The sequence below is a fragment of the Tiliqua scincoides genome, chromosome 15, assembly GCF_035046505.1.
Source record: "Tiliqua scincoides isolate rTilSci1 chromosome 15, rTilSci1.hap2, whole genome shotgun sequence".
NCBI classification, from domain to species: domain Eukaryota; kingdom Metazoa; phylum Chordata; class Lepidosauria; order Squamata; family Scincidae; genus Tiliqua; species Tiliqua scincoides.
Window position 1 is genome coordinate 5,036,867 of NC_089835.1, and position 14,297 is coordinate 5,051,163.

General features: G+C 54.2%; 2 protein-coding genes across 2 annotated transcripts; one reads left to right on the plus strand and one right to left on the minus strand.

Annotated features, from left to right (window-relative positions):
• Positions 1 to 340: 340 nt before the first annotated feature.
• Positions 341 to 8,226, minus strand: TAF6L (TATA-box binding protein associated factor 6 like). The gene is made up of 11 exons (XM_066610261.1): positions 8,146 to 8,226; positions 7,317 to 7,499; positions 6,774 to 6,860; positions 6,299 to 6,449; positions 5,586 to 5,636; positions 5,262 to 5,356; positions 4,144 to 4,218; positions 3,651 to 3,871; positions 3,061 to 3,193; positions 2,838 to 2,966; positions 341 to 2,431 (listed from the first exon to the last, which is right to left on the minus strand). The coding sequence occupies exons 2-11, from the start codon at positions 7,461 to 7,463 to the stop codon at positions 1,640 to 1,642; spliced, it is 1,881 nt and encodes a 626-aa protein (XP_066466358.1). The 5' UTR covers positions 7,464 to 7,499; positions 8,146 to 8,226; the 3' UTR covers positions 341 to 1,639.
• Positions 8,227 to 10,202: 1,976 nt separating this feature from the next.
• BANF1 (BAF nuclear assembly factor 1) lies at positions 10,203 to 14,240 on the plus strand. The gene is made up of 3 exons (XM_066610281.1): positions 10,203 to 10,282; positions 12,467 to 12,606; positions 13,598 to 14,240. Exons 2-3 carry the CDS (start codon positions 12,484 to 12,486, stop codon positions 13,742 to 13,744), a joined length of 270 nt encoding a protein of 89 aa, XP_066466378.1. The 5' UTR covers positions 10,203 to 10,282; positions 12,467 to 12,483; the 3' UTR covers positions 13,745 to 14,240.
• The last annotated feature ends 57 nt before the right edge of the window (positions 14,241 to 14,297 follow it).

Sequence of the window (14,297 nt, forward strand, 5' to 3'; positions counted from 1 at the left end):
TGCCCTGAGCTCCTTGGGGGAAGGGCAGTGCTACATATATATGTATTTAAAAAGTGATAAATAAATAAAAATAGCACTGGTACTTTTTTCCTCCTTTATTAGTAAATGAAAACAAAATCAAAACACAAAATGAGGAAAAAAAATACATAGACTAAAAGAAGTATAAAATACTTAATACTTTCCTTACAAACACATAATATTTCCTTGCCCCTCCCCCCCAAAAAGAACTGGGGACACACTTTTGTCAGCAAAAAATTTAGTACAAGCCCCTTCTTTGTGGTCCTTGCAGGTGTGACCCCCCACCCCCACCCAAGCCCACAGATGCTCTTAGGATCCCACCCCCAGGCTCCACTCTTGGTAGCCTTCCAAAGAATCCCAACATTTCCCCCAAACAAAGCCTTAATCTCATTTGCAAAACTGGCTGTGGTTGGCTTGCTACTCCAAGGACATGTCTGGGTAAACAGTGCTTAATATTCAGTACAGCCAGCCCTCAGGTGTCTGTACCAAACTCTACAAACAAAAGGGGGCACCAGTAAACAGGAAGAGCCTTTCAGGAACATGTGGGAAGCTTTCCGATAGCCTCCAGCCAGGGCATCTGTGGATATTCTGCCCATCCAGCCCCCAACAGGAAACACAGGGCCTTTCCGCTGTTGGCTCCAGGGTTGCCATATTTTTGTCCCAGCTCTGCTACCCTGCTTTTCGACAGCATCTGAGCATACCAACACATAGTGAAAGCTGTTTGCACATACACCCCACCCTTCCTCCTCTCTATGCTAAGGGAAGCGCTGCCTGTTGAATTTCTCTCTGCGGGGCTGTCCAGGTCTCAGAGGCGAAACTGGCATCTCTACCCCAGGCTCCGAAACAACAAAGGCTGAACAGCTTCCCCCCCCACACACACACACCAAATGCCGTTGACAAGCTGCAAGAGGGGTGCAGAGTGACTTAACTCAAAGAGACATTGGACACCAGCCAGATTGTGCAACCGGTGTGAGGAAAAACCGAATTCTGGGCAACGGTTGCTGACAGTTGGGGAAGGGGTGGCAACACTGCTCAACAACAACAAAAATTGTTCTGGTGCTTCAGAAGTTAGACCTATTCTGGAGTATATCTGCTGCTTCCAAAAGTGGCATCGGGTTTGGCCGTCAGCTCTAGTTAATAATACTCCTAAAATAACAATATGACACTATATTTTTGCACATCACTATGTGGCTGGACTGTAGCTCCAAAACTAGAGCTGATGGGGCAAAACTGATGCCATTTTTTGAATCGGCACCTTCAATATATCCAAGGAAAGGTTTAACTTTTAAGACAGCAAAATATATGTTGGGCAGTGTAATCGGTTTTGAATTGCTCCCCCCCCAAAAAAAAACAGGACCCAAGTGTTTTTATTTGTTCTGTTCTGAGGAGGGGAGTTATGGTTTTGTTCTGGGCAGGAGGGCACAGATTCCTTGAACGAGCCCAGGTCCCGCAAAAGGAGGAGGGGCACCCAGACTTTCCGCAAAGAGGTCACAATGTCATTTCAGATGCTTGGCCTGGACATCGCAGCATGAGACCCAAATCCTCAGAGGTTGTGGGGAATCAGAGAAGCACCGCGATGGCAATCAGACCCCACTGAGCGCTCCTCCAGGACGCAGGCGCCTCAAAGAGGCAGGTAGAGAGAATATTCAGAGTGGGCCCATTTGTTGACAGGCTTGCTGGTCCTTCCGATCATGGGCAATTTCTGGGCATAGCGGGAGACAGGGCTGGGGCCGTGGTGCTGCAGGAAACAGGTCTGGAAGAGGCGGCCCTGGCACCGCCGCTCCACCTGCCGCCCGGCAATCACAAAGCTGAAGCGGGGAGCCCCCTGCGGGGAGAAGCGGCACTTCTGGAAGACGTCTCGGATGCCGGGGCGGTGCCCCTGCTGGCGGGAGGCACTGCGGGAACGAGGCAGGCTGGCCGAGCGGTGCAGAGGGGCGCGGCTGGCCGAGAACTCCCCGCGCGGACTCTCCTCCTCCCGGGGGCTCACGGTGGCGTTGGCGGTCAGCTGGGGCATCTTGCGTACCGCGTCCCCGGCCCCGAAGGCCGGCTGCTCCTTTTTGGCGTCCGCCACCCGGGGAGCGCTGGCCAGCATCGGTTCGGTCGGGGACAGCCCAGAGCCTGTGCCGAAGCGGGTGGCGAGGCTGTCCCCGAAGAAATAATACAGCTCCTGGTAGATTTTGTTCAAGGGGACGGCGGGGGGGTTGGCTGAAATGCCCACTCCTGCCTGGGGGCCACCGCTGCCCAGCTGCAGCAGGTGGCTGGCAATGCCAAAACCAAACTCCACCTGGGGGTCCTGCAGGGGGCTGAGCCAAGGGCAGCCCTCCCTTGCGCGGCCTTCCCCGCCGCAGCCCTCCGCCTGGACCGGCGCCAAAACAGACTGTGCCTTCATTTTCAGGAGTCGCTCCACTGCCACCTAAGTGAAGGAAAGCAGATTGAAGAGGGTATCGTTGCCAGATTGCAAACCTGGGCTAGCTAAACTGCCTGATCGCCTGTGGCGAGCAAGAACTGCTGCCAGGTGAGCAGGTAGAGAAGTCTCCTCATCTGGAAAGAAAGCGGCGGTTGTGAGGACAAAAAGGAGGGGAGGAACCACGTACACGACCTGAGCTCCTTGGGGGAAGGGCCGAAAATAGTAATGAGTAAAATAAAAAGGGGGCTGCCCCATTGATTAATCACTGAAAACTGATTGACTGAGAAACGAGCCTGATTAAAACGTTTGAATCTGTTGACCTCACAGACAGAAAGGTGGAACTCTCCAGCCTTGAGGGTCAGAGCCCCCAAGCAACGAAGGGGCCTTCCCCCCTCCCTGAGGAAAGACTCACCAGGATGGCACCGTAGACCTTGTGCCCGTCTGCCTTCACCTGGGCATTGGACACAGAGTAGTCGTCCAGCACGGCCTGCAGGTTCGACCAGTAGGTGGCGAGGTGGGGGTACAGCACCCGCTCCACAGCCTGGGGGAGAGGAAGGGAGGGCCAAGGATGAGCCACCCATTTAGGTCCAGTGGGGGGAGAAAGGCAGCCCAGCAGAGGGGGAAGCGACACTTACCTTCCACCCCAAGGCATGCAGCCCCACCACCGCCCCGTAGTGAGAGCAGAGGGGGCGGACGGGGTCGGCCAGCACCTTCTGGAGGGACAGCAGGATCTGGTGATAGAGGCCGCTCACCAGGTCACCGTGGGTCCTGCAGAAAGGGACGCATTTGCATCAGGAGCAAGCTCCCACCCAGCCCCCAATCACCCTACATGAACCGTTTACAAGGCCCCATAGGAAGTGTCCAGGCTACAAGTGACTAGTCCCTTCCAGCCCCAGTTATATGAACAGGTCTGTCCTGAGGCTACAGCTTTTCATTCTGCTGGATAATCCAATCCCAGTGAGAAATCCTGGGATTTCTCCCCAGTGGGGAGAAGGGCGGCATATAAATAAAGTTTATTAATAATAATAATAATAATAATAATAATAATAATAATAATAATAATAATAATCTGTCCCCCTTAGGGAGGGGGAGAGAGAGAGAGATCTTCGTGCCCCTCTTAGCCCTTCACTGTGGCTCAGGGCTCCCCACGGCCCCCCACGGCCCCAAGAGGTTCCAGTGGGAGGAAATCTCCCTGCCAAAGCTAGGGGCAATGGGGGGCGCATACCAGAAGATGTGACCTAGGAGCATGGCTGCGTAGTCGCGCAGGGTCCAGTGGTCGTTGAGTGGGTTGATGGAGGCGGCCAGGGGCTCCAGCACGCAGTACATGACGCTGGCGATGAGGCTCTTGACGTAGGAGCCCAGGCAGACGTAGGGGTTCTGCATGAGGGCCTTGGCAACGTGCAGGAGGCGATTCAGCTGCCCCAGGTCGTGGCTCACTGATTTGACCTGTGGGGGGGGGGGGTGCATGAAGTAAAGCATAGGGGGGAGGAAGGGGCCAGAAGGAAGCCAAGCCTGCTGTTTGGGCTCCCCTTCCCTTCCCTCCCCATGGGGCAGGCCTCTGCTCGACTGGGACAAGAGAGATCTTGGTGTTGAGGATTTGGGGCGTGTCACTCTCTGGCCAACTGGCTTTTTATTGCACGCTGCCCTGAGCGTCTTGCAGGAACAGCAGGGCAGGATCGAAAGGGGCACGTGGAGGGTTCCGAGGCCGCTCAACTCACCCCACTCACGACGTAGACAAAGTAGGGAAGGAGAGCTGCAATCCTGGAGTTGGTCTGCAGGTCCTGCAGGGCCACCTGTGCGGGTCGGAAGCGGAGGGTCAGGCAGGGTGGCTGCCACCCCATGGAGAAAACCTCAGCCGCAGCCTTTGTTGCGACTCTACACCAGCAATATTCAACCTCTGTGCCGTGGCACTCTGGGGTGCCGTGAGAGGTCCACAGGGGTGCCGTGGGAGCTTGGAGCACAGCGGTTGAAAATTGCTGAAACGTCTTCTGGGTTCTGTGGCTCTGTTTCTAGGGAAACTGTAGTCACGGCAGAGCCAGTGGAGGAAGAAGGACACACGATTGTTGAATACGGATAGTTGCTCTGAAAACAGAGCTGCAAGACACAGGACAACGTTCCAAACAACACAGTCCTGGAACGTGCTGGAATCCCTAGCATGTATGCACTGCTGAAACAGAGACGCCTGTGTTGGCTCGGTCATGTCGTGAGAATGGATGATGGCCGGATCCCAAAGGATCTCCTCTATGGAGAACTTGTGCAGGGAAAGCGCCCTACAGGTAGACCACAGCTGCGATACAAGGACATCTGCAAGAGGGATCTGAAGGCCTTAGGAGTGGACCTCAACAAGTGGGAAACCCTGGCCTCTGAGCGGCCCGCTTGGAGGCAGGCTGTGCAGCATGGCCTTTCCCAGTTTAATGAGACACTTGGCCAGCAGACTGAGGCAAAGAAGGAAGGCCCATAGCCAGGGAGACAGACCAGGGACAGACTGCACTTGCTCCCAGTGTGGAAGGGATTGTCACTCCCGGATTGGCCTTTTCAGCCATACTAGACGCTGTGCCAGAACCACCATTCAGAGCGCGATATCAGAGTCTTTCGAGACTGAAGGTTGCCAACAACGAAGACCCAGAAGAGTCTCCCAGCAGCCAGACGTGACATCACAAGAGAAGACCATATAAGTCAGCATGCCATGAGATGAAAAATGTTGAAAATCAGTGCCAAATTTGGAGGAGACCTTGATCCCTTCCAGGGGCCATTGCATGCAGCTCCCAAAACACCCCAACCCCTGTGCACTCACTGAAGAATCCCCCCTCCCTTCACCACCCTCCCCCAAACCAACCTTCATCAACTGAGGGTCATCCCCCAGCACCGCTCGAGTCACGTGTTGGTAATATTTCAGCAGGTCGTCAGTCAGTGATGAGACAACGCTGGGCACTGGGGAGAGGCAGCAGAAGGAAGAGAGATTTGTGGGTGATCGGGAGGACAGGGAAATTGGAGGGGGGGGTCTTAGAGGGACAGGAGACTGACAAGCATCACATCTCGAGGAGGGGGCAGCAATTCCTGGGTCACGGTGTCACGTGTTGGGAAGGCAGGGCACACGTATGTCCAAGAAGCACAAAACGACACAGGAGGAAGCTGCAGCAAGGGCTTGCGTGGTTCTTACCAGATCCCTGTGGCTCCAGGTTTCCTTTCCCGTCCAGGTAGGAGACGTGAACTACAAACAGGAAGGGGGAGAGTCAGCAGTTAGCTGCACAACTCAGCTGTCCGCTTGCAGAATCACAGAGTTACCAAAGAGGTCATCTAGTCCAACCCCCTGCCTGTAGCATGAAATTATTACTATTATTGATATTAAGAATGGCCCCTGTTGCTGTTCTCCCCCACCCTGTTTTATCCCCTGCCCCTTCGGGAAGAGGCATGAAAGAAACTTTGCACCCCCTGATAAAAGTCTTCTAAGCGCCCTGCCTTGTGGTATCTCCCTGTGGTTACTGGGGGAGACTCTTGCTCATTCCTGAGGACTATCGGGGGCAACACTCCCACTCATTGCCCTTGTGCCCGCCCCCAGCTCCAGCCTGGTTTACCCTGGCAGTGCTCTTCTGGTTGCCAGTGTTGGGGCTGAGCAGATGCAGAGGTCAGCCCCTTGGGCATCCGGATGCCACTCTGTGGATGGTGGGCTACGCTGGCGTTGCCATGAATGCCAGGGCTATTCCTGGGAGGGCCTACGCCAGGGTGACTTTTCTTAGCCTCTGGCATTTCTCCTTCCCATTTATGGGGGCTCCAGAAGTGCACCAGCACTAGTGCACCATTGGCATGGCATCCAAATAGGATCGGGTGTGCCCTCAGCTGCCCTGTTTGCCCAACCCCCTTCACAATGCCCACCTCTCACCGCTGTCTCCGCGCAGCCCTTGGGGATGTTGGTGGCCAGTGCCAGCTCCACCAAGTTGACCTCACGGTCTTCCTGGAAGTAGAGTTCCCCTTCTTTGATGGCACGGAACGGGAGGGCATCCTGTGACCCGTAGCCGCACACCGCCTGCAAAAACAAGGTGCCCTCAGCCCCTTGAAGCAGCCGCCGTCCCTGAGAAAGCAGGCCACTCGCCTCCGCATGCAGTTGCCTGCTGAACTCAGCAACTGGAGGGGCGTCTGATTTCTTCAGACTTTTTTACCCTGCTTTAGCGTAAAGACAGCCAACAAAGATACAGATCAGCCCCCCCTTATCCACCAGTTCAGGACCCATGTATTTGACTCAATGTGGGTCAGGAGGGCCTTCCTATATCTTGCAGATGCAATCTGAAGACTCTTCATCCAGTTGCATCCAAGGAGAACAGGGAGGACTAACCTGCGGCTTTGGTCTCACCTCCACATTGCTCCAGCGCAGAGCCCGGTTGAAGTCTTCCACGGTCAGTTTCCGGCGTTTGGTGTGCTTCATGAACTGGGAACTGTTCTGAAGGTGAGCGGAGAGAGAAGTCACAACACACAGAGAGTATGGCAGGCCTCGCAGCCCAAACCCTTCCGTTGGCAATTCGGTTTTGCCACCTTGCCACAGCCAGTGGGATGTGGGCATGAAGCCGGTTCCTTTAATTTAGCCATGTTCAACCTTTCTCACCTCCTAGAGCACTAACAAGGCGCTAAAATTGTCAAGGCACACCAGCAGTTTTTGACAATAGACAGGGCACACCTTGCCTTGTGTGAGCTGGTGGGGTGAGCCGGTGAGCTGGCTATGTGAGCCGGTGGGGGCTCACATCCCCCAATGGCCCTACGAATAAACGACTCTCCCCCAAACTCCCGCGGCACACCTGCAGACCATGCACGGCACACCAATGTGCCACTGAGCGCTGGCTGAAAACCACTTCTCTAATTCCTGTTGTCCTGTGGCTGTGCCCCCCAAGGTCTCCCTCACCTGAGTCGCTTCTCTGAGGCGGTAGCAGACATCTTCAGCCAGCAGGGCGGCCACCTCGTCTGTCAGCTCCACCCCAGCGCTCTCCGCCATCAGCCGCACCGACTCTCGCGGGATCTCCACGAAGCGCCGTTCCTCCCGCTCCGACATGGTGTCAGCCGTGGGATACGAGGGGAGGCTTTGCAGCTGCCACACACGCAAGAGCATAAGTCAGTGTAGGGCAGTGATTTTCAACCTTTTACATCTCGTGGCACACTGACAAGGCACTAAAATTGCCAAGGCAACCACCAGTCTTTTGACAATTGACAAGGCACACCATGCTGCCAGTGAGGGCTCACATCTCCCGTTGGCACTGTTAATAAATGACCTTCCCCCAAATTCCTGTGGCACACCTGTGGACCACTGGTGGCACACCAGTGTGCCACGGCACAGTGGTTGAAAATGGCTGGTGCAGGGTCTGCTTTCATATAAGTACATCTGAACCATTGCGCCGTCCTGCCTCTCTTCCTGCAAGCGTGGTCCGTGCGGGTTTTGCAAAAGCCCTCTGTGCATGCTCTGTGGCCGGTGCCCGCTGCCGCATTTGCAACCTCCTCTTTGCAACCCCCCCACCTCTATGCTCACCCTCCCCCAGGAGCCTCTGCACCCACCCCAGCATGTTGGGGAGCACAATGAGGTCTCAGCTAATTGCACAATGGAAAGAACTGGTGCAGGGGGTGATGGGACCCCTGCACCCATTGCATGGCGAGTGCATGGGGTCAACACCAGGGGATCCTTGCAGGGACCCCAAATTCATAGCATGGGGGGGGGGGGAGAAGTGAAAGGGGAAACTCACCCAGCAAATCCTCCAGAGTCACCCGCCTTCTTTCATGACTCAACAAATCAGCATCACCAGCAGGATGATCCCTTTCCCGTTCTAGGCTCTGATTGGTCCACTGGGATGGCGTCAGAGGTACCCATGTAAGGGCTGAAGCCACCCCTCTGCCAGCACCTGGTCACGTGCCCCAGAGGGCTGCTTCTTAAAGGGACAGGCTCTTGCACAGCAAGACTTCTTTGCCCCTCCTGGGCTGGTCCTGCTGAGTCATCAGATGGAATTCGAATGCTTCCAGCCTCCCTTCAGGCTGCATGCTGAGCAATTAAAAGCCGTGGGAGGCCAGAGAGCAGTGGGGGGCTGGCAGGTGAAGGGCTGCAATGGGCGGCTTTGGCCACTGGGTGGCGCCGCTGCTCCACGCTCAGAACAGCCCTTGGGCAGCATGTCATGTTGGCAACCTTCAGTCTGGAAAGACTCTGGTATCGCGCTCTGAATGGTGGTTCTGGAACAGCGTCTAGTGTGGCTGAAAAGTGACAATCCCTTCCACACCGGGAGCAAGTGCAGTCTGTCCCTGGCCTGTCTCCCTGGCTGTGGGCCTTCCTTCTTTGCCTCTTTGCCCAAGTGCCTCTTCAAACTGGGAAAGGCCATGCTCCACAGCCTGCCTCCAAGCGGGCCGCTCAGAGGCCAAGGTTTCCCACCTGTTGAGGTCCACCCCTAAGTCCTTCAGATCCCTCTTGCAGATGTCCTTGTATCGCAGCTGTGGTCTACCTGTACGTTCCAGGTGCCCAGTTTTAGGGCAGGAGTTTTCTGTTTTCTGTTGCATGGTGCAGAGTTGTCGACCCGCTTGTCGGTTTTCACCCTAAACCCCATGCACCCCATGAGGTTAACGGACCGTGGCGAGGCAACACCTTACTGGCTGGGGACTGCCAAGCTTAAGGCGGGCGGTAGCTGCCCAATGAGATGCAATGATCTCTCCCACCATCGGAAGCAGCCCCCGGCGTCACGCTCTACGCCAATCGAGCAAAGACTTATAACCGGTAAACTGCTGCTTCCCGTGTTGTGCCGACGCCGTATGGCGAAGTTGGAGTGTCCTCTCCAGTGCGCGAAGCCTGGGTAAAGAAGGTATGCAGGATATGCTGTTACCCATGCAGCAAATCCCCCCTCTCCATGTCGCTGGAATGGTCCAATGGAACGGCAGAGGCCAATACGGTTGGTTCCAGCGGCGTCGCAGGAGTTGCCAGAACGTGACTGTGTTCAGCCACGAACTGCCTCAGGGACTCCGGCTCCGGGTTTTGCCTCGAGGTTGACTCCTGAAGCCTTTTCCATAACTAGATGTAGCCACAAGGCAGTGGAGGTTTGGGATCAGAGTTTTCCTTCTCTCAGATGAGCTGCCTTCCCAGGCTGACCAGTCCCATCTACATGGTGGCTGTTTAGTCGCCTCTTACGGCACGTACAGCCAAACTGAGGGCCTGTTCTTATCCCCGGCCCCTGGGGGGGGTGACGCAGAAGTGGAGGGGCAGAAAGGAAGATTGTGGAAGCAGGGATGGGGCTATTGGACTATTGCAGAGAGAGAGAGGAAGCAGGGGTGGGGCTAATGGATGATTGGGCAGCATCAGAACCAGGATCCCCAAGCAGCCCCTGAAGGCAGACTCCGGGGCTGAAGAGCCTGAGACACGAGAGCTGTGATGGGTGGGCACAATTAGGTGTGTCGGGACTGCATAACTGGATAGCAGAATTATTAATTATTGATTTCAATTCATTATATAATCACTATTATACTGTTGCTATTGATATGTTGATAATAGCAACATAGTAGTAATTATGTAATGAATTAATTACAACAATCATATAACTATTGACATAATAACAACACGATGGTGATTATATAATTAATGCCAATAATGAATAATTATACTATACTACTATATACTATAACTATAACTACTGTATACTATATAGTCCAAGCAGAGCTGTTCAGGGGACCATAGAGAGCCTCCCGGGTGCCTAGAGCGTCTCCCATCTCTATGCTTCTGGGCGACTAGAGGCGTCAGGGGCGCGCCCGGGCTTAAGGCTGTAAGCGACCCGGAAGTGCTGGGCGGCCTTGGCGCAGGCGCAGTGGGGAGGCTGGTCATCGGGCGGGAGCGACGGTTGGAGAGAGGCGGTGAGTGGGGGGCCGCCGGCCGGGGGTGGGGGGGGAGTCCAGGAGGGGGCTCAGGTGGGGGGAAGGTGCCTGCCCCGCCCCCCGCCTTCCTTGGAGGCAGCTGCGGCAGAGCCTCGTCTCCTGCAGGCCTGCGGAACTCCCTGCCACAAGACGTGGCCCTGACTGCTTCCACTCCCCCTCCCCCCCAGGGAGGCAGCTACAGCAGACCTTCTCTTCTCCTGTGCGCCTGCGGGACTGCCTGCCACAAGACGTGGTCATCTCTTCTCCCTGCCAGCCCTCCGAGGAGGCAGCCACAGCAGAGCTTCTCTTCTGTGGAACCCCCTGCCACATGACGTGGCCCTGCCTGCTTCTGAGGCTCTTCTGAGACCCCCAGTTGCTTTTCAATAAACAGTTCTTGCTTTGCAAACTGCAGCCGCTTAGCGCCGTCCCACAGCCCAGTCCTGGGCGTGTGCAGGCCCCGCAGAGTGCGGTGGAACTGACTCCCCGGAAAGCGTGTGCAGCAGCAGAACCGCAGCCCCCCCCGGCATAAAGAGCTCGTGCCCAGACTCGTCCAGGGTCTGCGTGTGAAGTGTGCGCATGGGGTGCCTGGGGCTGGCTTGAGGTTCCGCCTCAGCCGGGCGGGTGTCATCATGCGAAGTGCAGAGGCTGCCAGGGATTAAATGGGCAAGACAAGAACGAGAAAGTTCCTGGCGTGTTGAGTGGGCGCCTTGAACCTCTTCTGTGGCTCCTGGTGAATTAACAGAGGGTGCTGTTGCCGTGTTGAGCTGTCCTGGTGGCCTTATTTCGCTGTGCTGGGAGTCCTGCCAGCAGCTGCCTCCCTGCCGCCCATTCCCTTATCTGGAGACTGAAAATGTTGCTGTGCATGACGGGCCCAGGGCACTATCGTCAATCCCAGACGTGCAGTGCGCTCTCCTGGCAGGGCTGTCCACGGGCGTGTACCCCTTGCCTGTTCTGATTGCCCCCTGCCCTGTGCTCCTTTGCATCATGTATCAAGACCTCTGTCCAGCTTCTGGACAGTCAGGATACGTGACAACAAAAGGATTGTTGTGCAGTGTTTTTGTCACTTCAGTCAGCTTTTGATTATACAGCAGGGGTGCCCAAACCCCGGCCCTGGGGCCACTTGCAGCCCTCAAGGCCTCCCAGTGCAGCCCTCAGGGAGCTCCCAGTCTCCAATGAGCCTCTGGCCCTCCGGAGATTTGTTGGAGCCCACACTGGCCCGACACAACTGCTCTCAGCATGAGGGCAACTGTTTGACCTCTCGCGTGAGCTGTGGGACGAGGGCTCCCTCCACGGCTTGTTGTTTCACGTCTGTGATGCAGCAGTGGCAGCAAAGGAAAGGCCGGCCTTGCTTTGTGCAAGGCCTTTTATGGGCCTTGAGCTATTGCAAGACCTTTATTCATTCATATAAGTTCATCTTTAATATATTCGTTTATGTAAACTTATGTAAATTTATTCAAATTTTAAATGTAAATCAATTTTTTTCCCTGGCCTCTGACACAGTGTCAGAGAGATGATGTGGCTCTCCTGCCAAAAACTTTGGACACCCCTGTTATACAGGCATCCCCTGGTATCCACAGGTTCGGTTCCTCGTGCAATCCCCATACCCATTACCTTTGTTTATCTTCATCATATCAGTGCTTTGTGCGAACGTATCTTCTTTTAACCACACACTATAAGCAGAAAGCCTATAGCAAGGGACAAGCAGGTAGGCAGCCTGCAGGCTAGATTAAAAGCGAACATTTAACTTCCTCCCCAGGATTGCTCTCACTCTGCCTTCTGACTTCAGGCTGCCTGACTGTTTGTCTCTTGCTATACGCTTTCTGCTTATAGGTAATTGTGTAAGTAATGGGTGTTGGGAACCATGGTTATAAGGTTCCCCCTTATCTGCTGTTTCCAGTATCCATGGGGAAGGGGAAACATAAATGTATCCCCCTGCTGACATTGGGGACCCCTGAGTTTTGAGCTTTGGGAAAGCACTTCATAAACCTTCCATTGTTTTACTGGTGGTTTGGTTTGTTCTGTAAGCAATGGGCATAAAAAGCAAGGTGGCAATATTTCAAAACAAAATGATTAGGCTGCGGGAGGTGTGTGCCGTGAGTGCCCTGTTGCGCTTGCTGGTTGCTGAACAGTCTTTTTGTTCACACTTAGTCACACCATCTGCCTTATCTCTGGCTTTCTTTGCAGGTCAAGCCGCAGCCACAATGACCACCAGCCAGAAGCACCGGGATTTTGTGGCAGAGCCCATGGGCGAGAAGACCGTAAGCACTCTGGCTGGTATCGGTGATGTACTTGGCAGGAAGCTGGAAGAAAAAGGCTTTGACAAGGTCTCTTCTGGGCAGCTGGGTCTGAGTGGGGGGTCTGCTGGTGGAGTGGGGGGGTGAACCTTCTGGGGTGCTTTTTTCAGGCTTCGCAGAAAATGTTTGCTCTTTCTATCAGTGTCACAATGGCAGTGCCTAGGTTAGCCTCACTATGATTTAAGGTGGCCCAACTTTAGGAGCAAGGGACAAAACTACTTCAGTCTTCCCAGCTTAAGCTCTAACAGCACAGTAATAATAATAATAATACAGGTATTTATCTACCGCCTTTCTTGGTTGTCAGATTTCTCTTCAGACTTTATTCAAGGCGGTTTACAAAGGCAGGCTGTTCTAAATCCCCGTAGGGATTTTCACAATCGAAGGAAGGTTCTATCTTTCAAGAGCCACAACATTTCAGATGGATCTTTCTGATCTGGTATTACATTCTGGCCTCCAGTTTCCTCCCACGCAAGCTGACAAGCAGCTCCTTCATCTCTCACATGGAGGGCAGCCAAGACGCTTCTTCGTTCCACCAAAGAGCAGGTGGAATAATTCGGCTGGGCTTGTCAGCTGCTTCAAGGTCTCGCCATTCACGGTGCCGGTGGCCTTGCACTGGCGACCTGCGGATGTTATCTTCAGGCAAATGGAGGCTCTACCCTCTAGACCAGACCTCCTGCCCAGTAGCCCAGTTTGCTGGCTCAAATTGGGTATACACAGTCTCCAGCTTTTATTGTTGTTGTTCAGTCATTAAGCTGTATCCAACTCTTCATGACCCCATGGACCACAGCACTCCAGGCCCCCCGTCTACCACTAACTTCCGGAGCGTTTCCAAATTCATGTTCACTGCCTCTGTGACACTATCTAACCGTCTCATCCCCTTCTCCTTTTGCCTTCAGTTTTTCCCAGCATCAGGGTCTTTTCTAAAGAGTCCTCCCTTCTCGTGAGATGACCAAATGTCCTGCTCCACCGGATGTTGCTGGTTGCTAACCCAGTGCCTCTCTCTCCCCCTTCCTCCCCCCAGGCGTACGTGGTGCTGGGGCAGTTCTTGGTGCTGAAGAAAGATGAGGATCTCTTCCGCGAGTGGCTGAAGGACACCTGCGGGGCCAACGCAAAGCAGTCCAGGGACTGCTATGGCTGCCTGCGGGAGTGGTGTGACGCCTTCTTGTAAACACTGTTGATTTGATCGCTGTGGGTGCTACTGGGGCATTTTGTAGTTAGGTACAGATTCATCCTGCTCCTTCTAGCTAAGTGTTACTCCCAGTGAACCCTGCTGGCAACCACAGAGGGTCTTCAGATCAGCGCAGCTACACCAGGAAAAAAAAGTTCATTGCAACTACCTTTTAAATGTAACTGACCCTCTTTTCCCCCAGGGAGGAGAAGGGGAGAGAGAGGAATGCTCTGATTTAGCTCTGCAGAGGAAGTTTTGATAGGTCCCCCTTCTCTGCTGGGCCCGATTCCGTCACATCCTTGCTTGACACAAGGAAGGTGATTTCCCCTTCCTTGGTTGGGCTCCAGTTGGCTTGAAGTTTAATTCTTGGTTTTCAAAAACAAAATATGTATTAAAAGTGTTTTTTCACCCTCTTCTGCCGCTTGGTTTCATGGCAGGGAGAATTTTAAAAATCAGTGCAAAGTTTTTAAACAATAAAATCGGCTGTGTTAATAAATATTTCCGTGTTTCTTGGACCTGAGTGGGGAGGTGTCCTGGGGGTAGGAGACCCACC